This window comes from Mauremys mutica, chromosome 3 (assembly GCF_020497125.1).
Source record: "Mauremys mutica isolate MM-2020 ecotype Southern chromosome 3, ASM2049712v1, whole genome shotgun sequence".
NCBI classification, from domain to species: Eukaryota; Metazoa; Chordata; order Testudines; family Geoemydidae; genus Mauremys; species Mauremys mutica.
In genome coordinates, this window is record NC_059074.1 from 30,944,347 (window position 1) to 30,972,287 (window position 27,941).

General features: G+C 40.5%; 1 protein-coding gene across 1 annotated transcript in view; it reads left to right on the forward strand.

The window, feature by feature from the left end:
* ROCK2 (Rho associated coiled-coil containing protein kinase 2) overlaps nt 1–27,941 on the forward strand; it is a 192,553-nt gene that overhangs the window by 128,225 nt on the left and 36,387 nt on the right. The window contains exons 7-23 of the mRNA XM_045010437.1: nt 4,969–5,107; nt 6,972–7,063; nt 7,921–8,080; nt 8,685–8,748; nt 9,266–9,277; nt 11,991–12,079; nt 12,625–12,673; nt 13,568–13,703; nt 13,842–13,933; nt 14,206–14,452; nt 14,707–14,813; nt 15,892–16,051; nt 21,005–21,165; nt 22,047–22,231; nt 23,573–23,642; nt 24,460–24,563; nt 24,673–24,859. Coding sequence (XP_044866372.1) covers nt 4,969–5,107; nt 6,972–7,063; nt 7,921–8,080; nt 8,685–8,748; nt 9,266–9,277; nt 11,991–12,079; nt 12,625–12,673; nt 13,568–13,703; nt 13,842–13,933; nt 14,206–14,452; nt 14,707–14,813; nt 15,892–16,051; nt 21,005–21,165; nt 22,047–22,231; nt 23,573–23,642; nt 24,460–24,563; nt 24,673–24,859 — 2,054 coding nt within the window. The remainder of the gene's footprint in view (nt 1–4,968; nt 5,108–6,971; nt 7,064–7,920; nt 8,081–8,684; nt 8,749–9,265; nt 9,278–11,990; nt 12,080–12,624; nt 12,674–13,567; nt 13,704–13,841; nt 13,934–14,205; nt 14,453–14,706; nt 14,814–15,891; nt 16,052–21,004; nt 21,166–22,046; nt 22,232–23,572; nt 23,643–24,459; nt 24,564–24,672; nt 24,860–27,941) is intronic.

Consider the following 27,941-nt stretch of genomic DNA (forward strand, 5'->3'; position numbering starts at 1 on the left):
CAGCGGCCAATGCCAGGTGCCCCAGAGGGAGTGAACCTAACAGGCAATGATCAAGTGATCTCTCTTCTACCATCCATCTCCATCCTCTGACAAACAGAGGCTAGGGACACCATTCCTTACCCGTCCTGGCTAATAGCCATTTATGGACTTAACCATCATGAATTTATCCAGTTCTCTTTTAAACGCTGTTATAGTCCTAGCCTTCACAACCTCCTCAGGTAAAGAGTTCCACAAGTTGACTGTGCACTGCGTGAAGAAGAACTTCCTTTTATTTGTTTTAAACCTGCTGCCTGTTAATTTCATTTGGTGACCCCTAGTTCTTGTATTATGGGAATAAGTAAATAACTTTTCCATATCCACTTTCTCCACATCACTCATGATTTATATACCTCTATCATATCCCCCCTTAGTCTCCTCTTTTCCAAGCTGAATAATCCTAGCCTCTTTAATCTTTCCTCATATGGGACCCTCTCCAAACCCCTAATCATTTTAGTTGCTTATAAGACTGTAATATGGGATGGTGTCAAAAGCTTTACTAAAATCCCATCCATCCACTAGCCCTATCAAAGAAGGAAACTAGGTTGGGTTGGTATGATTTGTTCTTGACCAATCCATGTTGGCTATTACTTATCACCTTATTATTCTCTAGGTCAGGGATCCCCAACGTGGTGCCCGCGGGCGCCATGGCACCCGTGGGTGCATCTAAATGCGCCCGCGTCCTGGCTGGCAGTGGAGCACCCGCCGAAATGCCGCCAAATTTCTGTGGCATTTTGGCGGCGACGCCTCTCGATGACGCCGCTTGCTGGCAACAAGCGTCGTCGTCGAGAGGCGTCGCCCCCGAATTTCGGCGGCATTTTGGCGGCAATACCTCTCGATGATGCCGCTTGTTGCCGACAAGTGACGTCATCGAGAGGCGTCGCCGCCGAAATGCCGCAGAAATTCGGCGGCATTTCGGCGGGTGCTCCACCGCCGCCACGGTCCTTTGTCTGGTGCCCACCAGACAAAAAGGTTGGGGACCACTGCTCTAGGTGCTTATAAATTGTTTAATAATTTGCTCCAGTATCTTTCCAGGTATCAGAGTTAGTCTGACTGGTCTATTATTACCTGGGTCCTCTTCTCCTTTTTGAAGATAGGTACTATGTTTGTCCTTCTCCAGTCCTCTGGGACCTCACCCTTCCTCTATGGTTATGTCTCCACTGCAATTGAAAACCTGCACCTGGCCCATGCCAGCTCACTCTGGCTTGTGGGGCTGTTTAATTTCGGTGTAGACATCTGGGCTTGGGCTGGAACCCAGAGTCCAGGGCCTTGAAGGGTCGGAGGGTCCCAGAGCTCGGGCTGCAGCTCAAGCCAGAACGTCTACACCACAATTAAACTGCCCCACAGCCCAAGTCCCGGGAGCCCGAGTCAACTGACAAGGGCCAGCTGCAAGTGTCTAATTGCAGTGTAGACATACCCTATGTGCACTCCAAGGCAATCACTAATGGTTCCGGGATTGCTTCAGCTATTACCTTAAGGCTTGAACCTCTTAGTGTGAATTTTATTAAAGTCTGCCCACTTGAATATATCTGACTTACCTAAATATTCTTTAACTTTTCATTTCCCTATGGTTTGTGCCCCTCCCCACCCTTTGTTAATATTAATTGTATTAAGCATCTGGATACAATTCTCTTTCTTAGAGAAGACTGAAACAAAATAGGCATTAAATGTCTCAGCCTTCTTGATGGTGTCCATTATTATTTCTTCTTCCCTGCTATGTAGTAGACCTTCACTTTCTTTTATTTTTCTCTTTTATTGCCTTACATGTCCCTTGTTAGGTGTAACTCATTTTGTGCCTTAGCCTTTCTGTATTTTGTCCCTACATGCTTGTGCTATTCTTTTGTGATCATCCTTGGCAATGTGTCCATGTTTCTGTTTCTTGTAGGATTCCCTTTTGAAGAGCTCCTGATGCAGCTATACTGCATAATATCTTTCCTTCATATCAGGATAGTTTGCAGTTCTTCCTTCAGTATTGTCTCCTTGATAAACTGCCAGCTCTTCTGAACTCCTTTTTCCCCTTAGATTTTTCCTGTTCTCCCATCTCCTCTCCTGGGAATGAGATAACTGTTTCTGTTTAGGTTTTAACCTGGTTATAGTTCCTCCTCCCTTACTGCTGATATTTCCTTTTCTCTGTTCATTCTTCATGACCTTAGTTAAGGCTTTGATAGTGTGGATCATTTTGTCTCCCAGCCTTACCTTCATATGGTAGTTACATGAGCCTCCCTTTCCCCCTCCTGTCCTGGATCCACTGTTGTTTGTATAACCAGTCTTTTTTGGTTGCTGATGACTGCTCCATCTCTCTACACCATCGTTCCTGCTCCTTTGTATCTCACCATAGTTTGGTTGTCAGTTTGCTTTTTCCATCTACTTTCTCCTCAGACATCTTATTTCAGCCTTTAACTGCTTTACAGTCATGATACTCAACTACGTCTACCTTTTGATACCTTTCAATGACTCCTGCTTGTGCATGTTCTCTCCTTATACTGAGTTGTGGCTCAACTTCATTCAACTAAATGTTTACACATATAAGTGTTTTCTCTTAAATAAGAGCATCATCAATCTGCCTCTTTGACTTGAACCCGATAATACATATAATTGACATCTTGCTTCTCTCTAATTTACTCCTCCTGCATCTATATTTGTAAATGTTCTTCTCAACATTTCAGCAACATTACCCATGTACAATACTGACTAAAGTCCAACTTCACTGAAGTCCGCATCCATGCTTTCCTCTCTTCTTACTTGGACTATTGCAGATTGCTTCTTTTCACCACCAAGTCCCGTCAAGGATATGCAGACTATAGCTGCTTGCCTTCTCACGCACACAAAGTTCAGCTTATATCATCCCCATCTTAAAACCACTCCAGTGCTACCTCATTAATTTTAGGATCCAGTTCAAAATTACCTTTTCCGTTTTAAATACCTCAGTAGACCTAAGTTATCTGTAAACTGTGCGGCAGTGCAGCAGCCTATTTAGTGCTGCGCAGGCGCTCCGGGAACCTGCCCAGCCGGGACCTGCCACAGCAAGGGGAGGGGTGCCCCTCCCTCAGCCCCAACCCAGCCCTGGACCTGCTGCGGCTAGGGAAGAGGTGCCTCTCACCTAGCCCCCAACCTGCTGCACCCCCACCCCCGCAGATGCTATGAGGAGAGAGAACTGCGGGGAGTCCTCTCTCCCTGCCATAGCCCCGGAGCACTCTCTTGCACCCCAAACCCTTCATCCCCAGCCCCACCCCAGAGCCTGCACCCCAGCCCTGAGCCCCTTATCCCCGGACCCAGCCCTGAGCCCCCTCCCACACGCTGAACCCCTCGGCCCCACCCCCACCACAAGAATTTTGTTATGTGCCCCAATATGAAGGTGACATGTCACACATCACCTCCATATTGGTGCACATAACAAAATTCATTCTGCAAGTGGGTAAGGAAAAATTAGAGGGAACACTGCAGCAGACTTTCTTTAGTTTGTCAAACAATCCTTCTTTCTATTGCCCTCCATTCCTTCTGCTAATATAACTCTGGACACTTTGTGTTTAAAAAAAAAAAATCCTTTGCAGCTCTTGCAGTCAGGAACAGCTATTGAATCTCCTGGCCTTGTTGATTTCCTTATTTCAAATTTCAACTGAAAATATCTGTTCTCTCTTGGCTTTATTTCTTAATAGTTCTGCTTCTGAGTTCATCAATTTTAATTTATATTTAAAATAAGGCTGTAGAGCATTTTGGGTTACAGTTTATATGAAAGGTGCTACACCAAATGAAATTGTATTACATTTTATTGTACATTAGATGCAAAGCTGAAGTACTAGTTGGAAAGCAGAAAATTGGGCTGCCAAGAGAGGGATTGCCTTAGTTGAGGGGATACTAGGGTGGTGATGAATGGCCTTGATAGGAGCCTTTTATGATGGTGCTGAAGAGAAAAGAGGAGAGAAGACCCTTTTAGAGTGAAGGAGGAGGGAGCATTGGTAGACCATGGAATCTGTGCATCTGATTTCTGTAGGAACCAAACGAGGACTAGTTGGGAGGTCACAGCAGAGTCTGAGAGTTTAGCATGTACATTAGTGTCAATTAACTTGTTCTCTTTCTTGAAGCCTACTTGTGTTAGTTTTTCTCTTTTATATCCTCCTCAAGAGCAAAATGGCTTCTGTGTATTAGTTTGTGAAGACTAATACACTTTCCACCTGGTGAAAATATTCTAATTGCTGATAATTTATTGAGTCTGTTAAATCAGAATGCTTTTTTTTCTGCTGAATGTTTTTCTGCTGATGGACAAAATAGGTAACTTGGTCACTAAACATATTCCTCAGGTTTCTTTTTCATTAAAGTGTGTTTCAACTCTGAAAGAGAATTATGTAAAAATGGCCACTTCTTGGTCAATGGATCTGTTCTTTTCGCATATTCAGAGTGTTAGCTGATCACTTTGGTGACAAATACATTTTGAGTGCTGTTTGTTCTTGTTAGAAGTGAAGAACTGACCCCACTAAGAATTAATTGTGAATTCTATTCCATAATATGCATCAACCGAAGTGTTTTAATGGTTCCAATCAATTACTCCTATCCAAGTCCCTTGAAATTAGTGGTTTTACAAAGGTGTCACTGATGGCATAATTGAAAGACACTGTATGAGTATGACAGATCTGTTTTGGTGTGCAGAAACTTCAGTAATGATGGTAGAAATATCCTAGCTTGATTCCCCTGGGCATAGGCTTAGTTTGTAGTGCGGGTATTTAGGGTGAAAAAAGTTTTTGTTGTTAACATGTGATTTAAAAAAAAAAAGAGATACAGTGAACATGGATCAACGAATCCCATTTTTATAGAGCCACTTTTCAGAATAAGCCTGAACTTTATAATTTATAGGTCTGCTTTCCTCTTTCTCTGTTTATCTTAAAATACTTAAATTTTAAATTTAAAATCTTAACATTTATGCATGTTTTATTTTAGGGGACACTCCATTTTATGCAGACTCCTTGGTAGGAACGTATAGTAAAATCATGGATCACAAGAATTCATTAAGTTTCCCAGATGATGTGGAAATCTCTAAGCATGCAAAGAACCTCATCTGTGACTTTTTAACTGACAGGTAGGTGCGTCTACTACATTTGTACAATCTCTCTTATAGTGGGTGCAAACACACGGTATCCTAGAACAATGGATTCCTTTCCCTTAATTGTGCTATCTAAATCATTCTCATTTTGTGAGAAATTAACATTATCTCCTGCTTTCTAGTGGCTGGCTGTTTTGCAAGCTCTATGTTATGTTTAACTAAAACTAGTGTTTTTACGAGTACTTCTGTAACAACAACTACATTGTCCACACTCTTCCTAAGAATTCAAAATTACCGCAAAGAAAATTTTCCCTAGTGCCATGCAAACAAGATCCAAAATACAGTAACAATGTTTGAAATACATTGTAAGTTCCTTGAGGCAGGGACCAACTTGTCTTGCATTCATTAAGCACTGAGCATGTCGTTAGCGTTCAGTAAATAATAATAAAAACAAATACATTATCACAAATAGAGAATTTTATGCAGAGAGTTATTCCAGTTTTCTTAGAAGAGATTCATATGCTTTTTTAAAAATCCATTTTGAGGTAACAATTTACAAGTATAGCTAATTCCCCAGAAAGGGGAATGATTCTGGATGTAAACTGCTAGATGAGATTTCCTCTTGTGTAGTAGAACTCCTCATTGGTATTAAGCTGATGTAGCTTGTTCTTGCTCCCCAGCCACCTCCACCTCCCTCTCACCTATGCTTTGTTATGCTCATCCTCCAGTGCCATGTACTAGGACAGTCTAGGAGATGCTGTAATGACCACAAGAGCTACACAATACAGAATCAGAAGGATAACTAATTCCCTGGTGCCCTCATACTCCCTAGTGCTGAACAGAACTTGGTCACAGTGGAGAATCTAGCCCAGTAACTGACCGTGTAGAATGATTGATTTAAAAAACAACACCTAAATAAAGAAATATGTATCCGGTGGTATATACTAGTTCTGTGTTTCAAAGAGGGACTGTGTGGTCTGTTGAGCAAGATTGCATGCAGCTAAAGAAATACCATTCATGAAAGAGCTGCTTTAGTAGGGATTTGTCTTGTTCAAGACCTAGGATGACTACAAGGTGGAGAGGAGATATATGAGAAGAGTTTAATAATATAAAAGTGTCCAGGAGTACTTCCCCCCGCGTGTGTACATCTTCCTGTTTATATTAAATATGTGCTTGGGGGATTTATTTAAAACAGATGCCCTCTTTCTGTATACATGATCACTACTGAAGCACTTAAAGTGACAAGAAGGAATGAGCATCTATCATGTGACTTATTTGTTCAAGTCCATAAGTTGTTTTTATGTTCTGAGAGCTATCTTAAAAGATAGTCTTATATAAAGAATAAGGTTGTTGTCCCTTCTAAAACTTGCCACCTGGTGACTTCGTTGCAAATGTAAGCAAAAGGCATGTAAGGGTTATTTTTTAGGGGAGGAGGATAGAAGTTTTGAAATATTTATTTCACTGGGATTTTGAATAACCGTTCTGTGTACTAAGCCAGACTTCCCTTCATTTGCGTCCTAAGGTTTGTCATGTGGTTTGGCAGACTTTCTAAGTTTGCAGTTAATTTTTTTTATTTAAAACTTGTGCCTGTGTGCTCCCTTTCTACACAAAATCTAGATGGAAAAATGTTTTACTCCACACGTGGCAGATTCAGAATTCTAGCCATTTTAGTACGTGCAGAGAGAGTGCCTGCTAAGAAACTGGGAGCATTTTTAATATGAGAAACGACAGATGAGTTGATTTTAATCAAAGTTAGCCTGAATTACATTGACTGCCCACATCTCTTTGAACCTTAATTTTGTTTAAAGTCTTTGTGCACTTAAGTGCAAGTCACAAGTTACTTAACAAAAATGGAGTACTGATTTTTCTAATGTGAAATTGGGTTAATTGCTATGTTTAGGGAGGTGCGACTTGGGAGAAGTGGGGTAGAAGAAATTAAACAGCACCCTTTCTTTAAGAGCGATCAATGGAACTGGGATAACATTCGAGAGAGTAAGTGAACTGTAGTTTATATTTTTAACGTGTTCAATATTTGCATAAATAGCTACTGTTGATTGTCTGAAATGAAAAATGTAAAACACTTAAAATATTGCTTACTGTACAAAACTGTTAAGTGAAGTAATTTTTTTCTCTCTCAAGGGGTCTTGTGTCTCAAACTGTTTTTCTTACTATTTTTTTGTTTATAGTAAAATATATGTCAATATGGGTTCATAAATACCCCTTTTTCTCTTTTTGCCATGCTGTAAATATATAGAGAGAGCATTTGTTTGAACAACAGAGTTTGATGATTTTATTTTAACAAATGACTACATAGTCAGTTGTACTTTCCTAACTTACTTACCTCCTGAAGTTGTATAAGTTTGTATGAGTACAATCTAACCTACCACTTAGAATAGTTTAAGTTCATAGAACTTGATTGCCCCTGGCAAAAATGTAGCTTCTTTCAGTTTACCATTTGGTCAAAACTTCTGTAATCAGATGCACTTATTGAAGCTTCTTAATATAGTTAAGATAAAATTGGGATTAAATATCTGACCTAAATCCGGATGCTTTAGAAAATATATGTTTTGTGCAGTAAAAACTGTCTGCCTCAGCAAACTGATTTTTTTATTATTTTGTATTGCATGGTAACAGATCATTTCAAAATATTTACTTTGTCAGATGTGGGTATAGAAAGAAAATTATTTTATTAATCTAGAGATATTAATGGATCTGCTATGTGATAAATAATATAAATTAAATCATGAAATTACTGTATGCCATATCTACCTTTCATTATATAGTGTGTTGATATATCCATCACAGGATATTGACTCTTACCGTGAAGCTGACTATTTTTTCCCTTGTAGCTGCTGCTCCTGTTGTACCTGAGCTTAGCAGTGACATAGACAGCAGTAATTTTGATGACGTTGAGGATGACAAAGGAGATGTGGAAACCTTTCCAATCCCTAAAGCCTTTGTGGGAAACCAGCTGCCTTTTATAGGATTTACCTACTATCGAGAGAATCTGTATGTGATGTATTTTAATGTGCATCTTGTCAAATATAGTTGAAAAATATTTTATTACATTCCTCTCCTTTTGCATTAAACACACATCTAATTTTACACTTGGCACAGTTCTGTCTCTTGTTGAATATTTGAAATGTGGAGTTTAAGTTGGATTTATCAAAATATGCCATTTTTTGGATGTTTCTAATTTTTATGTAGTAACTTATAAAATTGCTGTTGTGCTCTAGCATATATACTGGATTTTTGGGTTAGCTAATTTTAGAAAAAAGTGTACAACTAGGGCATACATTGTGTTAAGGCTGTTTCTTTTCATTACTATTTATGTTGAATTTGCATTATTAGTCATGTGTATTGTATCTAAATAATTACAGAACTGTTGTAAGTATTCATTTAAACATTAGAAACTTGTATTGAACTGAAAAAGTCAGAACATTCACTTTGGCCAAGAGAACATTCAAATGAAAACTCGTACTGAATAAAAATAGCTTCATTCAGAGAATAGCCTAGAGAGATTAAGACTTGAGAGAATTGATTAAAATGAGTTGATTGGCATGGTTGCTAGAGTTGTTGAAAACTTGAATAAGAGTTGGGTTTTTTCCTACAGGTTGCTAAGTGACTCTCCTCAGTCTTGCAGAGAAAATGAATCCATGCAATCCAGGAAAAATGAGGTAAGTACTTTTTAAAAATAAACATTAATGTATGTTTACATTATTTTGCTATGTCTGTTAAGACTTGCACAGTGGATTTAAACAATATCCAGTTATGAATAGCTAGTTTGTATTACTTAATGTTAGAATATTTCTGTATAATTACTGACAGAGATTCCATCTGTAAACATGAAAATGTCAAACTACTACATGAAATTGTGCAGTATAAATTTTAGATGAAAGGATTGTGTTTATATAGTATTAGTTTCATTTAGAAATGAAAAAAAAGTTCTATTAACATTTGTATAAATTTTTGCAACCATTGAAAATGTAATAAAACAAATATTTGTAAATTCTTTAACATTTTGTAATTAAAACATGATTAGATTCCATGATAACCTTCAAAGTATAAAATATTCTAAGTCTGAAATTTTAGTAAGCATGGTGAGACCATTTAAAAAAAAATTTGTAGGAAATGTTTCCTGTACTTTTCCTTTTTAATGCTCACAATTAAAAAAATGTTTTCTTCTTTTTATAGGACAGCAAAGAGGTAGGTGCATTATTTTGAATCATGAAAGAAATTAAGATAGTTGGGTTTTTTGTCAGCATTAAGTAATATCTTAAAGGTTTATCCCAGTAAACTGTTAACAATAGATTAATTTGTTTATGAATAAAAGAACTTGTAAATTGCTTTTAAGAAGAGAGCCTACAGTTAGTTATCAGTAAAATGAGGTTAATATTAATTCAGATTTATACTATAGTTACCTTTAATTCCTATTTGGCAACCAGAATTTATTTTGCAAATAAATGTGTAAGGCTTTATTCACCACAAAAGATTTTGCTCCAGGGAACGTTGTAGATTTTGGCTCCACATCTAAGTGATTCATCGCTAATTTGTCCAGGGCTGGAAAAGTAAATTTTCACACAGTACTGGTGAAGGAATGGTTATAAGCATAAAACTGACCCTCAGTAGGGGAGTGAGTGTTTGAAGCAGGAAGGTTTATTCAGTATTTGTGGATTGCCAACTGAGTTCATGCACTAAGATGGCAGAAAGTCTGATAGGATTTTTGTGTATATCAAAATAAATAAATATATTAACCACTATTGATCTTAGCCCTCTCTTAGTAAATCAAGGGGATTGTGCCATTAATTAAAAATTGTGCGGGTTTTGCTAATTTTTAAACCTTTAAAAACAGCTGAGGAAAAAGCTCATGCAAACATGAAAATAAATACATCCTGTGCTTCTGTACTTCCTTTCCATCATACTGTGCAGCTTAGGAGTTTCTAGTGTTCTTTAAAAGGAAGCTATTGCCATTTAAAATTGCATGCAGTATCTGCTGAATTCTTCCAGTGGTTTTAGAGCCAAGCATAGAATCATAGAATATCAGGGTTGGAAGTGACCTCAGGAGGTCATTTAGTCCAACCCCCTGCTCAAAGCAGGACCAACACCAGCTAAATCATCCCAGCCAGAGCTTTGTCAAGGCGGGCCTTAAAAACTTCTAAGGATGGAGATTCCACCACCTCCCTAGATAACCCATTCCAGTGTTTGACCACCCTCCTAGTGAAACAATGTTTCCTAATATCCAGCCTAGACCATCCCCCCTGCAACTTGAGACCATTGCTCCTTGTTCTGTCTTCTGCCAACAATGAGAACAGCCTAGCTCCATCCTCTTTGGAACCCCCCTTCAGGCTGCTATCAAATCCCTCCTCACTCTTCTCTTCTGCAGACTAAAAAGCCCAATTCCCTCAGCTTCTCCTCGTAAGTCACGTGCCCCAGCCCCCTGATCATTTTTGTTGCCCTCCGCTGGACTATCTCCAATTTGTCCCCATCTTTTCTATAGTGGGGTCCCAGAACTGGATGCAATACTCCAGATGTGGCCTCACCAGTGCCGAATAGAGGGGAATAATCACTTCCCTCGTTCTGCTGGCAATGCTCCTACTAATGCTATTAGCCTTCTTGGCAACAAGGGCACACTGCTGACTCATCCAGCTTCTCATCCACTGTAATCCCTAGGTCCTTTTCTGCAGAACTGCTGGTTAGCCAGTTGGTCCCCAGCCTGTAGCGGTGCATGGGATTCTTCCGTCCTAAGTGCAGGACTCTGCACTTGTCCTTGTTGAACCTCATCAAATTTCTTTTGGCCCAATCCTCCAATTTGTCTAAGTCACTCTGGACCCTATCCCTGCCCTCCAGTTTATCTATCTCTCCCCACATCTTAGTGTCATCTGCAGACTTGCTAAGGCTGTAATCCATCCCATCATCCAGATCATTAATAAAGATGTTGAACAAAACTGGCCTCAGGACTGACCCTATGTGACATAGTAACTTCAATTGTACGTTTCAATAGCAAATCTTTTATTTTCTATATTTCTGATTTGTAAAATACAAAGGACTGATAAAATGCTATATTTGTGTTGCCAACTCTTGTAATTTTTATCACGAATCTCACAATATTTCATGTTTTTCTTAATGCCCCAGCTCCTCGAGTCATATAATTGTTGCCATCTCAAATTTTGGTTTTTTTAAAATGTTTTTGCCCCTCATGGTTGCAGAAAAAAGTTTGAAAACATGAACCCTATAGACTCAGAAGCCCAGAAGGCAATTAAAAACTCCCAAATTTATGATTTTTAACCCAGTCTCATGAATTTTTGTGTATTGACTTACGGTTTTAGAATGTTGGGAATTGGCAATATGGTGTTTTTCCAAAATGTAATGGAGACAAGTTAGGTTCTGTGCAAGTGTTAGACTAAGAAATTCTTACCTTCTTTCATGATGTGTTCTACCTGAGCATGCTTAGAGGCATTCTTAAAATGTCATCCATTTTGGTCATATGCCTGATAGATTTATTTATTGTATTTATTTATTTATTTTGAGCGACTAATCCAAAGAATCTGCTCTCGAGGGTTGGGTTTAGAGAGAATAAAGGAGAGGGCCAGAAACAACATTCTATTCCTGTGGAGCTTTTGTGGCTCACCATATGCAGCACATAATACTGTGATGGCTAGATTTATTTTACTACTGTATGCAACAAGTTTTGTTTCTATGGATATCTTCATGAAGAATCTTCATGAGCATTAATATCTTGCAGAGATGTAACTTTAATTCCCAATAATCCAGTGGTGGTGACTGGCTGAGAAATAATTTTGAAAGATTAAATTGAAAGATTATATTGATTTTCATCGCTCATCTGTCTTGGCTATTTAACTGAACTACACGCATTTTTATGTGCTAGTATTTTATATGTGGACCATACTTTTTCTGACAGTTTGCACAGTTTCAGAAAAAACTGAGCAAGTTAGAAGAACAACTCAGTAATGAAATACAAGCCAAAGATGAACTAGAACAGAAGTGCAGGTAAGAGATAGCGGTTTATATTTGGTATATTTATGCCAAACCTTTTTTAATTTTCCATTTTAAAAACTTAAAATACAATTAAAAGTATACTTAAGGGACCCCAGTTCCTCTAAGGAGATCCCATTTTATACAGCCAATTTGTTAGCCCCATATGATTACCACTACCTTTAGAAGATAACAGTGGCCATGCTGGGTCAGACCAATGGTCCATCTAACCCAGTAGCCTGTCTTCCGACAGTGGTCAGTGACATATGCATGAGATGGAATGAGCAAAACAGGGCAATTACTGAGTGATCCATCCCATGTAGTCCAGTCCCAGCTTCTGGCAGTCGGAGGTTTAGGGATACCCAGAGCATGGAGTTGCATCCCTGACCACCATTTTGTTTCATCTTTAGAGAAGACCACCTCTACTGGACAAATTATTTTTTTTCTCAGTGCTTGTGTGGTTGCTTAAAGCAGGATTCACAAGACACATCCGCATTATTCTGATTTTCATTATAACCAATGTTTGCCTTTTTTCTAATATTTTTTTTCATATTTTTCAGGTCTGTTAATGCTCGTTTAGAGAAGACCGTGAAAGAACTAGATGAAGAGGTAAATCAGTGTATTTTCTGTTGTACTTATAGCTTGTGTTCTTATATGTGTTAGGTGTGTTTACTTTTCTCAGGATACACCAACTTTTAAGTAATAATGGAACTATGGCACAAGAACATGAGTTTATGTTCTCACAGTATACCTTAGCATAAATGTGCTGCCACTATTGCAATATCTTGGCAAGAGGAGGGTAGAGTGATTCTTACATTATTTACTTGATTCCAGAATCATGTTTACTATGTCCTGTGCCTTAGTTAATAATTTGTAGAGAAATAGCATTTAAATAAAATATGTGTGAATTGAATTCCAGTTAAAGATGCAGGGTTGATAGTGTTGAAGGCTGAAATACTCCCTCCATAGAGCAGATAACAGGTAGTGGCAGTTCAAGCATCTCTCTACTGCCCCATCCTTGTGCCTCAACCCTTATGTTCAGGAACCACCTCTGGAGGGGATGAATATAGCTTAGTTGTCATGCCCATTTAATCATTGGTTTTGCTGATGAGTCTGCCAGTTTTGCTGATGCTGCTTGTTCATAAGCCCCCACAGTCATTTAACTTAGACCATCAACAGAGCCTTCATATGATAACAGCTTTCAGGCACTGCCAGTCTGGAGTGGATTTGAACCGGCCTTACGTCCATTGCTGATCTCCTGACTATCCAGATTCCTTAGAAATAGAATTTTATGACTGTACAGTTATTTGCCAATTGTGTATTGTTCTGCAGTTATATACAAACACAGCTGTTAAGTATTACGGTGTGTGTATACAGCAAGCAGATGGAATACATTTTTGTGTATTTGTAAGTTAATTGGAATCCTTGAGTTATCCTTTATATCTTTAAAGTAATACCATGGTTCTGTGTATTTTATTTGAACTTAACTATAATTATCTCCAGGTAACATCAAGGAAGAATGTAGAATCTGCATTAAGGCAATTAGAAAGAGAGAAGGCTCTTCTTCAGCACAAGAATGCAGAATACCAGCGGAAAGCAGAACATGAAGCAGATAAAAAACGCAATTTGGAAAATGATGGTATGTGGAACAGAACCTTAAACGTGGTACACGGGGATTTTAACATAAGATAACAGAACTGTTGTTTTGTTGGTAAGATCTGTTTAAAAATTGTGAATCAGTGTGTGATGGAGGTAACATATGATTATTTTATTATAGTTAACAGTTTGAAAGACCAGCTTGAAGATTTAAAAAGGAGAAATCAGAACTCTCAGATATCAAATGAGAAAATCAATCAGCTACAAAGACAGGCAAGTTGTATTTCTGTGTGTGTGTGTGTGTGTTAATGTAAAGTCATTGTTATAATGGGCTATTGAAGTTCAGGCTTCCTACTTAGCAGAAGAAAATTGCAAGTAGTTACAGAAGTTGCTTTTTAATATGAAGTGTTGGTTTACTAATGTAATGTTAGAAAACATTTCCATACTTTTCTTTTTCCTTCAGTCCATAAATTGTTGATTAATTTGTAATGGAGATGGTCATTTTGCATTTTAGTTGTTTAAAATCTGCATTTATTAATCAATAGCTGGATGAAGCCAATGCTTTACTACGCACAGAGTCTGATACTGCAGCCAGGTTAAGGAAGAACCAGACCGAAAGTACAAAGCAAATCCAGCAGTTGGAAGCTAATAATCGAGAATTACAAGATAAAAACTGCATGCTGGAGAATGCTAAACTCAAACTTGAGAAGGACTTCATCAATCTTCAGTCAGCCCTAGAATCTGAAAGAAGAGATCGAAGTCATGGGTCAGAGATTATCAGCGATCTACAAGGTATTACAGTAAATATGTCTACATTGATTCATGTTTCAGAAATACAAAAGAGTATAGTGTAATTATTTGATCTGGGAATTGTAACTAATTTTAATACATTGGCCAAGTCAATTGTATCTTTCCTTAATAAAATTTTATCAGTAGATGTAAAATGTTGCTAACACGTCTGAATCACCTGTTAAATGTGAAGGTATTTGTTCTAACTTTTGTAGCTAACTTTTTTTCTGACTGGTTGATATTTTGGACATTTTTAGGTCGAATATCTAGCCTAGAAGAAGAAGTAAAAAATGGAAAGAGTACATTAGCCAAAGCAGAAGTGGAGAAGAGACAATTACAAGAGAAGTTCACAGATTTGGAAAAGGTAACTACACATGTTAAAGTAGAATGTACACTTGGTTTGCAGTATAAAAGGTAGAATATAAAATGATAGTATTAATGGAAACTAAACTTGAGTCAGATTGAAGCTCCATGGTACTTACTTGAATTGGTAACTTTTTTTTCCCTAAATTTTCTCTTTAAATAATTTTCAGCATGTGTAGGAAATGCATAAATGTATTTTTAAGATAGAGGAATATCTTAGACTAGTGGTTTTCAGTCTTTTTTCATTTGTGACCCCCTACAAATTTTTGAATGGAGGTGTGGACCCCTTCGGAAATCTTAGATGGAGTCTGTGGACCCCAATGTATTAGAGGAATTCATTCTTGGTGTGTTACACAGATTGCTTAGAAAGCTCCCTGTGCAACATATTAAAAGATTGCCCATAGCAGATTAGATGTTATAGGGATGCTCTATTGTGTAGGCTGTATTGTGCACAAGGTTGTTTTAGTCCCCATTAAAAATCAGAACTTGCTGAAGTGTAGAGCTTTTTTACTTGCTGCATTCTAGAATGCAATTTGCTTTAACATTTGCCGCATTTTCTCTATTTGTATGTTCTATGTTTTTCTCACTTAGATTATAAAGTCTGCTAGTCAGGAACCATGTTATTTTCTTTCTCTGTAAAGTACCATGTAAAGCTACAGTTCTGTACAAATTTATTTTTACTATATTAAACTTATTCATAGCATTTAATCAAATCTATGAAAACTTTTCTATTGATATTAAGTTTTATAAAACCTTGCTTTCACAAATTCTAAATTTTGAACCATATTTAACTTGACATAGTACTCCCTTTTTAGGCCTCAATCCAATAATTTTCTACACACAGGAGTACCATTGCAGCCATGCAGTGTCTCTTTCTGCCCACACTAAATCAATTGCAGGACAGATGTCTTAATTTGTAAGCTCCTTGGAACATGGATTATGTCTTCTTCTGTCAGTGTATTGCCTTTTAGTCCATGCTCCATAGTACTACTATTCATAACTATTTTAGCCTTAGTTTGCAGTCAAGAATAATTGTTTTGTCAAGGAAGTCAATTTCCTTTTTCCTCTAACTTCAACAGGAGAAGAGCAACATGGAAATAGACATGACATATAAACTCAAGGTTATGCAGCAGAACCTGGAACAAGAAGAAGCTGAACATAAAGCCACAAAAGCACGATTAGCAGACAAAAATAAAATCTATGAATCTATTGAAGAAGCCAAGTCTGAAGCCATGAAAGGTATGCATACAATCTTAATTTTAAAACTATGTAACCTAGATAATATAAGTTTTATAATGCTAATTGTGAAGTTGAAATTTATAAGATTATACACTTCTGAATCACATTAGGAAGCTGATTCAGGAGTTTTGTATATACATTAAAAATTCTAGAGTTGTTCAGATCACGTAAAGTAATCACATTTGGCACAGTTTTTCCCCTACGTTGACCATTCCAAGAGTGGCCAAGGTTTGAATGTGGATGCTGTTTGAATGATCCTCTCCTGCATGTTAGGGTTAAGGTACATTGGTGGAATAATTTAAGGCAGGCCTGCACAACTCGTAAAGCGGCGAGGGCCACATTACTCCAAAGAAAACAGCTGAGGGCCGAAACCCCCCGGACCCGCAGAAACAGCCCCCCCCCAGCACCTACTGGCCCCGTGGAAACACCCCACCCCAGTGCCGCCCAGCCCTGCGGAAACAAATCCTCCTTCCCCAGCGCCGCCCCACCAAAACAGCTGTGGGCCAAAAAAGAAGGTTGGAGGTGGGGAGGTGATACTTTATTTTAAATCAGCCAGGGGCTCCCAGCTGAAGAGGTGGCTGGGAGCCCTCAGGGGCAAATTAAAGGGCCCAGAGCTCCTGCCGCTGAGGGGAGCCCAAGCACTTTAAATCCCAGCCTCAGCCCGGCTGCCGGAGCCACGGCCGGGATTCAAAGGGCTCTGGGCTGCCCGCAGCCGCGGGAGCCCTGAGCCCTTTAAATCTCAGCTGCGGCCAGGATTCAAAGGGCTCTGGGCTGCCCGCAGCTGCGGGGAGCCCTGAGCCCTTTATATCCCAGCCGCGGCCGGGATTCAAAGGGCTCTGGGCTGCCCACAGAGCGCCCTGTGCGCAGGATTTAGAATCCCCCCGCGGACCGCACAGTGAGCCTCCAAGGGCCACATGCGGCCTGCGGGCTGTATGTTGTGCAGGCCTGATTTAAGGATTCTTGCACTGCCCTATTGGTAGCTATTCTGGAGATAAATAAAAGGATTTTAGTCCAGGCAGTCACTGCGTGTCATGTACATTAACCTCTTCGAATGGCTCTGTGTATTCCCACTTATGGGTATTTCACTGCCTGGTGGTGCCTAACGTTAGAACCTTCTCCAAGCAGTATTCATTGGAGCAGTTGTGCGCCCTCTTCTATACTTCCCCTCAATGTTTTTGAACATTCTGAGCATGAGGCCATATAAGGGAGTGCTGGGGGTCCTCTACCACCTCAGTTTCTTTCAACTGCTATGCTAAATGGAAATTAACTGCTCTGATCCATTCAGATCCAGGGTTTTTTCTCCATTGATACTACATTTGATAGTTTTTGTGGTGGTGTTTTTAGTGTGTAGTGTAATTTAAGTATAGTAATAAGTGTAGATGCTTTTGTAGAGTTGGTAGGTTTGGTTCCGTGTTATGGCAGAACCAAAGAAAAAGAAATGGGATTTAAAAGACATGCTTGATGCTCATGGGTCTTCCCAGTGTCGGGCAACCATATTAGGTGCCTGAAGTCCTTGGGGGAAGGTCATTCTCCTTCTGTGTGTTTCATTTGCTGGACGTTCGTGCCCAGAGCGTTCAAAGAGGGGCAGAATAGATGCAAGTACTTCCTTTAAGTACCTTCTAGCTGCTAAACCCTCTGGTTCTTGGGTGGTCATCAGATGTGAAGCCTAAGAGACTAGGTTTGGTGCCTGTGGCTTTCTCCAGTAAGCAAGCTGCCTAAAAGTTCCAGGATGTCGGGCTCTTCATCAATTCTAACTCCAGATCCTTCTGTTAAAGTTGTCAAGGCTTTGAAGCATTGTTGGTAGGAAAATGGCTGTCTGCTTTCCAAGGATCCTAGACCCTTGGCTTTGGCTCCATCAGTTCCAAGAAAGAAGGTGAAGAAGATGGTCACTGTTAGCGGTGCCAGATCCTGTACATTAGACTTATTGGATCGGTCTGACTCTGATATGGCCTCTGTGGTTCCAACTCTAAAATCCAGGGCAGTTCTGGGTTCAACTTTGAAGACCAGAGCTGCAGAGTTGAGTATTTATCTGGATATGGTACTTCCTAGGTCTGTGGGACAGGCTTCAAAGAGTCTGTGATCCGAAAAGGACTTCTACAGTGGTGACTGGTATGCACCTTCCCTTGTCTTAGCATTCCTTGGATCTGAGCGAGCCAGATTCATAGATTCTCGGACTGGAAGGGACCTCGAGAGGTCATCGAGTCCAGTCCCCTGCCCTCATGGCAGGACCAAATACTGTCTAGACCATCCCTGATAGACATTCATCTAACCTACTCTTAAATATCTCCAGAGATGGAGATTCCACAACCTCCCTAGGCAATTTATTCCAGCGTTTAACCACCCTGACAGTTAGGAACTTTTTCTTAATGTCCAACCTAAACCACCCTTGCTGCAGTTTAAGCCCATTGCTTCTTGTTCTATCCTTAGAGGCTAAGGTGAACAAGTTTTCTCCCTCCTCCTTATGACACCCTTTTAGATACCTGAAAGATGGCAGTGAGGAAGAGACATGCATCATCAGTTGTGCAGTCTGTATCGTCTTCACTTGAAAAAAGAGAAGAGCAGAAGAGAGTATTTCTCAGTATACATCTCTGCTTCCTCTCCTAAGTCTACAGGATCCCCTAGCAGATCTTTCTCACCTTTTATCTCTCTCCACTTTCCAGTTCCATTGTTCTCTCAGAAGTGTTCCTTAGTGATCCAAGATCAGGTCCTCATTTAGAGGAGGATAAAGGAAGAATTAAGAAACCTGAATCATTCCAGTTCATGCCTCTTCAGCCTGTGTTCCCTATCTCCTTTGCTCCTCCTCCTATGGGCAGTTCTTGTTTCCATTGCCCAATTGGGTTCCACTACAGAATTTTTTGAATCATCCTCCTTTTGGATGGATAAGTGATTTTTCTTCTGATAAGGATGCAGTGGCTCAGCAGTCCTTTGATCTGGCAGCTCTGGCTGAACAAGAGGCTGAAGAGATAGTGCCTGTTTTTGAACAAGAGCAAATGACTTTGATCTTGATTTGTCACCTGAGGTAGATGTGAGTTTTGCTTCTTCCCCTTCTGAGAATGCTTTGCAGTTTCATGACCTGGTGCACTGCATGGAGTCCACACTGAACCTACCTTCTGTGGCTGTGGAGGAAACCTCCCATCCAGTATTCAACATACTTGGGACTACCTCCAGGAATAGGTTATCGCTGTCAATTCTGGATGGTCTTTTACAGCTTGCTAAGATTGTTTGGTCAGCTCCTGCTTCCTGTCAGCCTGTTTCCAAAAAAGCTGGCAAATTGTATTGGATCCCTCATTAGGGGTTTTCTTCTTTTCATCGATCCTGTGCCCAGTTTGCTGGTTGTGGCTGCTACCAAAAACAGACTTAGGTCCTCTCCAGTCTAGCTGACAGGGAGGGGAAAAGATTGATACCTTTGGGGGAGAGGTGTTTTTTTCCGTCTTCCCTTGTTATTAAGGTGGTTCATTGCCATGTGATGATGGCCTATTATCAGTTCCATTTATGGGAGAAGATGATTCTGTATGTTCAAGATTTGCCAGATGATAAAAAGAAGGCTGGCAAATGCTATTTTGACTGAGGGACAAAATGTGGCAAAGCATGCTCTCAGGGTGGTGGTTGATGTTTTAGACTCTTCCACCAGAGCATTGGCATCTGGCTTTTGTCCCTTTTGCATTCAAATTGATCATTTTCCTCCTCCATGCTGCCTGGGTACCAGCAGGGGAATAACTGAGGGCACAGGCGCTGACTTTTCCTTTTCCCCAGGGGTGCTCCATCCTGCTCCACCCTGTGGCCCTGCCTCCTCTGTCCCTTCCCCCATGCCCTGCCTTCACTCTGCCTCTTCCTGCTGTTGCTCTGCCCTCTCCCCCGAGTCCCTGTCCTCACTCTGCCTCTTCCTGCTGTTGCTCTGCCCTCTCCCCCGAGTCCCTGTCCTCACTCTGCCTCTTCCCATCCCCCACTCGGCCCCCTCCCCAAGGGCCCCGTCCACTCTCCACCCTCCCCCAAGCCCCTCCCTGAGCTGCCAAACAGCTGTTTGATGGTGACACCTGCCTCCATCAGCTATTTGGCAGCAGCACTGCCCCCCCCCATCAGCTGATGAGCGGGGGGTGGCAAACAGCTGTGGCTGGTGAGTGCTGAGCACCCACTATTTTTTTTCAGCACCTATGACTGAGAGTTCAGGAGAGACAGGCTCCCTGATCTCAGTTCCAGTGTCCAGCCCCAACCTGGACCAGAGTAGCTGGGAAAAGCCATTCCAGGGAAGTCTGGCATCTCCTTTGTAGTCCTGAGCTGGAGCATGCTCAGTTGCTCTGTGGGGATGGAGCATATGCAGTCTGATTTATATTAGGAACTGTGAGATGCTCAAGCACACTCATTCAGGATGGACTCTTTTGGAGATTTTAGCTGCCAAAATTGAAGTCTCTACTGAGTATATATGAGCTGTGATTTTTCAAAGGTTTATTATGTGGCCAAATTTGGGTAGATTTTCACAGGAATGGCACGTAGAATAGGATGGCAAAAGTTCAAGTTGTTCAGCCAGCTGATGCACCAGCTGAACCACCTGGTATTATTGACTCACCATTGTGCTTACTGCTCATGTTAAAAATAGTCTAGTGAGTGTTTTTTTGAACAGCTCTAGTACCTCCATGCTTTTGAACTGTGATTTGAAATTGTCAGGGGCACTGCCTGTGTGGCCCAGACCTGAAGAAGAGCTCTATATAAGCGCAAAAGCGTATCTCTCTCACCAACAGAAGTTGGTCCTTTGTGTGTGTCATAATTTTATCATCCGTTTCAGTCATGCCATCTAGTACCTTTCATCCCACAGGAATCCAAAGTATGTTAAATTCTAGGCACCCAAGTTTAAAATTTTGGCCATAGCTAGGCACCTAAATAAGTGTCCTTATTTTCAGTAGGGCTGAGCACCTACAACTCTTACTGACTTCACATTTAAATTCTGTTATTTCACAGAAATGGAAAAGAAGCTGTTGGAGGAGAGAGCTTCAAAGCAAAAAGTAGAAAACGGCTTGTTAGAAATTGAAAAGCGGTGTTCTATGTTGGACTGTGATCTCAAACAGTCTCAACAGAAAATAAATGAGTTGCTTAAACAAAAGGATAAACTAAATGAAGATGTAAGTAGCAATTATATAAGTAGTCTGAATTGGAATCTTTTGGATATTGTAAAATTTGTTCCAGTTTTAAAAGTATTCATAGAATCATAGAATATCAAGGGTTGGAAGGGACCTCAGGAGGTCATCTAGTCCAATCCCCTGCTCAAAGCAGGACTAATCCTCTGACAGATTTTTGCCCCAGATCCCTAAATGGCTTCCTCAAGGATTGAACTCACAACCCTGGGTTTAGCAGGCCAATGCTCAAACCACTGAGCTATCTCCCCCCTTCCCCATTATAGGCAGTATCTGTAAATCTTTACAAATGAAAATAATAGTAAGTATAGCTCCTCACTCACTTCTGTAGGTTGCAGGAAGGCTTCCTTACAGTGTAAAGTTTCATTTTCTGAAGTTTTTCAACATTGTGACAAACAGAAAAATTTGATATGTGGAATGTAAAATTCTCTAATATTAGGGTGAAAAACTTGCTTATTCTACTTAGAGATAATTTTAACTATAGAATAATCTTTACATCCAAAAAAGACATGTTTGTGCTATACAGTAGTTCATAGTTAATACAATAAAAACAGCAAAGAATCCTGTGGCACCTTATAGACTAACAGACGTTTTGCAGCATGAGCTTTCGTGGGTGAAGTGGGTATTCACCCACGAAAGCTCATGCTGCAAAACGTCTGTTAGTCTATAAGGTGCCATAGGATTCTTTGCTGCTTTTACAGATCCAGACTAACACGGCTACCCCTCTGATACTTGACAATAAAAACAATAGAGAATCAGTGAAAGTGTAAATATTGTTCTTACTGTACGTGTCTGTAAAATTCCTCTGATTTAACCCCCCCCCCCCAAAAAAAAAAAGAGAGCGAGAGAGACATTTATTTATTTTTCAGGTTAAAAACTTGACATTAAAAATAGAACAGGAAACACAAAAGCGCTGCCTCACGCAGAATGACCTGAAGATGCAAACACAACAAGTCAACACATTGAAAATGTCAGAGAAACAGCTAAAACAAGAGAATAACCATCTCCTGGAAATCAAACTGAGCTTGGAAAAGCAAAATAATGAACTCCGCAAGTAAGTAGAGCAGCATCACAGATTTATTTAATTATTTAATTTTTAAAATTCAATTGCATTTTTATCTATCTTATGCAAAATTTGAGAGCCATGTGTATATAAAATCCTGACTATACAAAATCAACCATATCATAGACACTCCTGATTGTTGTTTGCTGTTGTTTATACTGTAGTAGTATCTAATGGTCCTGGCAGAGATTGGGGCCTTATTGTAATAAGCTCTGTACAAACACATACTAAGAGATGGTTGCTTCCCCAAAGACCTTACAAAAAAAAAGAAAATCCTGACCACATGAGTTACACCTGTAGATTCAATAGAAAGCTACTCTGAAATGCTGTTTTCCAAAAAATAGATTGTGTGAAGGCATAAAGGAACATGTTAGGATTTGATATAAATTAAAAGCTGATTAGAATTAGCTTTCCCTGAGAGTCTACATTGGAATCAGACTAAAATTATAGCACACCTGTACATTTTCAGCTAAAAATGAGACGATAGTCTTAGCACTTAGTAACTTCATCTTCAGTGTGACTTACAAACACTAATCAGTTACCACTAATTCAAAGAAATATTTTATTATACTAAAAAAAAATGGGAAGGGGAATTTGTTTCATATGAGATTTGTTGTTCTCTGTAATTATCAATTCATGTTTTCTGGAGCAAGAATGGTCTTGTGGCCGAAAAGGCAAGACTAATATAGGTGTTAGAAAGATCTCATTTTTGTTCCATCTGTAAAATGACAGTTACGTGGAGGCTCTTTTGGTCTAATTCACTACCATTGGTAAAGCACTCTTGAGGTCCTCTGATGGAAGAAGTGCAAAGTATTACTATTATCATTCATATTTGCTGACAAGTGATTGAATGAGTTGCTTTAATAATGGGTGTGTTTAAAAAAGTCTACACTATGAAGAGCAATAAATTAAGGTTCAAGGTCTATCTTGTGACTCAGACTGCCTGAGGTTCTGGAGCTCGGATTGTCACTTTATTGATGTCCTGCATGGAGATGAGAGAAAAGGCCAATGACTATTTGCTTTAGTAATGTCTCTTGTTGGCTAGCCCATGTAACGGTATTGTCAGTTTAAACGGCTTTTCACTAACCTTTCCAGCTCGGAAGAGAGCATAGTATTCATAGCTGTCCAGGCAGAATAGGGGAACAAGAGAGACCTTGGGGGACTGAGGATCCCTCAGGATTTGGTATAGAAGACCATACTTTGATCAGGGGACACTAAGATATAAGAGAGTTTTACAGATGTGTGTGCATGCACACAGCCTTCTGTGCTTATGTAGTTGTTTGGAATATCTTCACAAATTTTGCTTACGAGCACTGTTTTATGACTTTACAGAGAACGTCAGGATGCAGATGGACAAATGAAAGAGCTACAAGACCAGCTTGAAGCTGAACAATATTTCTCAGTATGTATTTTAGTTTTTGTTTTACCAATCCAGTCTTTAAGGAGCAGAAACAGTACCATCTAAGTTAGATGAACAGTTGCATCTCAGATAGTGACTAGCAAATACTTTTTAATGAACAGTCTGCAAACATTCATGTAGTCTGAAATTTGTTCACATAAACTACCCTGCAGATACTTGTGGAAAAGTAGGATCTGTCACAACAATGCATAAACAGAAAGAAAAGGATCAACTTTGTATGTGAACAAATAAATAATTCTTGATTGTTAGTTATGTTTCCATCAAATGGACATGATAGCTTATGCAGAATTGTCTTAATAGTTATAGATTTGGAAGGAGTGCTTTTTCAAAACCTCTCTAAAAACAAATTTCTAAACTATATTTAATGAGTTATGTTGCAATACAAAAAAACACTTTGAAAAAGCATGTACGTATGTATGTGAGTTTATAAATTGTACATGCATACATACTTTTGAACTTCTAATCATTGTGTAAGGACAGCACACCACATTTATGGAGGAATGTATTGGTGGCTGGGGGGGATTTCAATGGTTTCGCTTTTCCCCACTAGCTGGGTTTCAGGAGGGTGACGATGATGGAGGTTCTTTGAGAGGGTGCATGCATTGAAGGTGAAAGAAACGGTTTTGGGAAGTATTGCTGCCTTAAGTCAGGTCTAGGAGAGACAAGACACTGCTGTGCTTGGCTCTTGCTGTATTAAAGGATTTTTGATTTAACATGGTCTTGTCTCATTCATTCAGATACCCCATAAGCTAGAATATGCAAGTCCTTTTTCTTTCCTTTTCTTTGTTTAAAATTCTAGACTTTGTACAAGACCCAAGTTCGTGAGCTTAAAGAGGAATGTGAAGAAAAGACCAAACTTTGTAAAGAAATGCAGCAAAAGATACAGGAGTTACAAGATGAGAGGTGAGGGTTTGCCACTTATTTGTATACGGACAGAAAATCAGGATATTTACTTCAGTTGGAAAAGGTTTTCATTTAGTTTCTGAACTAATTATTTTTCAATAATTTGCAGAGACTCCTTGGCTGCACAACTTGAGATAACTTTGACAAAAGCTGATTCAGAGCAACTTGCTCGCTCCATTGCTGAAGAACAGTACTCTGATTTGGAAAAAGAGAAGATCATGAAAGAATTGGAGATTAAAGAGATGATGGCTAGGCATAAGCAAGAACTTACTGAGAAAGATGCTACCATAGGATCTGTGAGTAATCTGCATCATAATTCCTGTGGTATATTTTTGTGCATGCTAAAAGTTCTTTAATCATTATAACAAAGATACATTTGGAGGCTTACAGAAATACGCAGCTTGAAAGATTTTTGGATTTTTATTAAAGTGGACTAGAGGAAAGCAGTATGAAATCATGAATTTCTTTTTTTAAAAGCCATTACATGGTTAATATTGTTTAGTTGAAATTTAGAAATCATTACAAATACTGAGAAACATTTTCCGTTTACATATTTTTTCACATCTGGATGAAAAAATAGTTATTTCCATACTTTGGACCTATCGAAACAAAACTGAGAATGTATGTATATTCAGTTGTATATAAAAATCTGTGCATGATGGTACAGTTTATGTTGCTATAATCAAGATTATGTCACATTTTCCATTCTAAATCATACTTTTTCAGATGTGTGTAGTTCAGCCATAAAAATTCGTAGTCGTTCTGAAACATGACGTCCTAGGAGATGGTTCCTTTGGCTTGGAGGGGTTTGTGGCTGGACGGTTTCTGCAGCGGTTGGCTCCAGGGCTGCCCGAGCAGCTTGGGCAGCCTCTTGGCCAGCCACACTGGCCGCTGCTCGGGCACTCTCGGGTCACCATGTCCCCATCCCCTACAGCAACAGTAGTTTGGGTTTGGGAGGGGCTCAGGGCTGTGGCAGGGGGTTGGGATGCGGGGCGGTGCTTACCTTGGCAGGGCTCCGCGGAAGCAGCCAGCATGTCCCTGCAGCTCCTAGGCGGAGAGGTCAGAGGGCTCTGTGCGCTGCCCCTGCCTGCAGGCACTGCTCATGCAGTTATCATTGGAGCCATGCAAGGAGCCTGCCAGCCCCACCAACCCTCCCACCCAGCACCCGTGGCGCCCCTGGGCTGCTTCTCTCTCCCCCCCCCCCCACCCACCCCCCGAGCACCTACAGCCCCCTGGCCCAAGTTTTTTTTAGGGGTATATAGTACAAGTCATGGACAGGTCGCAGGCCGTTAATTTTTGTTTACTGTCTGTGACCTGTCCATGACTTTTACTAAAAATACCAGTGACTAAAACGTAGGCTAAAACCTAGGAAGAATTCAGATCTATTAGCTAGTTCCAGAGAAAAGATCCAGGCCTGCCAATTCTATATCTTCTGATCCTAATGTGCTAAACATATAGGTATAGGTCACCCTCTCTGCCCTTCGGGCCCTCTAGAAAGCAAGAAGCAGCTGGAGCTGCCAGCACTCTCAATTAAGAACTGGCTTTCTTGAAGTGTCACATTAATTCTTAGTCCCATCCCAAAATGTGGAGCTATGACCCACTTAATCTCTGTTAATCAGTAGGCATTTGGTCTGCATTTTCCATCAACTGCTGTTTATTCCATCATTAACTGGATGGAATAAACTTGATAACTACCTCTTTTCCTTCCTTGAAATGTTTCTTCAGTTTCAACACCTGGGCTTCCACACATATCTTCTGGATCTTCACCTCCACTGTGTCCCTCACATGGGTCTCTCCTTTCCCCTCACCTGCCCTTCATATTACACAAACCTTCTGTACTTCAGTTCCATCACCTCTCTCCAGCTCTCACAGATCATTATCTAAAATCTGCCTCCTCCTCCACATCTCTGAAATCTGAATTAACCCTGATTATATGCTCTTCTGTCCCTACCAATCTTAGGCCTGGTCTACACTACGCGTTTAAACCGGTTTAAGGGCTCTTTAAATCGATTTCTGTACTCCTCCCTAACGAGAGGAGTAGCGCTAGTATCGGAATTACCATATCGGATTAGGGTTAGTGTGGCCGCAGATCGACGGTATTGGCCTCCGGGTGGTATCCCACAGTGCACCACTGACCGCTCTGGACAGCAATCTGAACTCGGATGCAGTGGCCAGGTAGACAGGTAAAGCCCCGCAAACTTTTGAATATTTCCTGTTTGCCCAGCGTGGAGCTCCGATCAGCACGTGTGGCGATGCAGTTAAAAATAAAAATAAAAAAAGAGCTCCAGCATGGACCATGCGGATGTGATCACTGTAAGGGCAGGCAAATGTGTTCTATCAGCGCTCCGTTACAGAAGACGAAATTCAAAATCATTTTTAAAAATTCTCCACACAGACGCCATAGCAGGGACTCAGCGCACTGCTGCGTGACAAGCGTAATGGAAAGCCAAAGAATCAAATGGACGCTCATGGAGGGAGGGAGGGAGCGAGGACTGGAGGACTCAAGCAATCCCACAGTTCCTGCAGTCTCCGAAAAGCATTTGCATTCCTGGCTGAGCTCCAAATGCTTCTAGGGTCAAACACAGTGTCCGCGGTGGTTCAGGGCATAGCTCGGCAATTTATGCCCCAAAAGTGAAAGGGAAAACAGTCCTCTCTTGACTCTTTTACATGTCACCCTATCTTTACTGAATGCTGCAGATAGACGTGATGCTGCAGCAGTCAACACCAACATCCTCACTCCCCCCCCGCCATGGGTGGCTGATGGTGCAATATGGCTGATATCCATCGTCATCATCAGCCTTTTGGCACATGGGGCAGTGCAAAAGGACTGGTAACCATGCCGACTAGCATCCAGTGAGGTCGACCATGGGCGCCTGTGTAAAAAACTCCTGATTTTTTCTGGTAGATGGTGCAGTATGGCTGGTAACCGTCTTCATCATAGCAACAGGGGGCTGAGCTCCATCAGCCCCTGCCCTTCATGTGTAAAGAAAAGATTCAATTGTCCCTGGACTAGCAGTGGGATGCTGGGCTCCTCTCCCCCACACTGCTTAATGTCCTGTCTGGACTATCATAGCAGCTGGAGGCTGCCTTCCACTCATTTCTCACTAACAAGTCACTGTGTCTTATTCCTGCATTCTTTATTACTTCATCACACAAGTGGGGGGACACTGCTACGGTAGCCCAGGAAGGCTGGGGGAGAACGGAATCAACAGGTGGGGTTGTTGCAGGAGGACCCCCTGTGAATAGCATACAGCTCATAATTTCTGCGGGATCTGACACAGAGCAGCTGTGCTCTCTGGTTCTATGATACACTGGTTCTCTAGTACACTTGCCCATATTCTAGGCAGGACTGATTCTGTTTTTAGATACCAAAAAGGA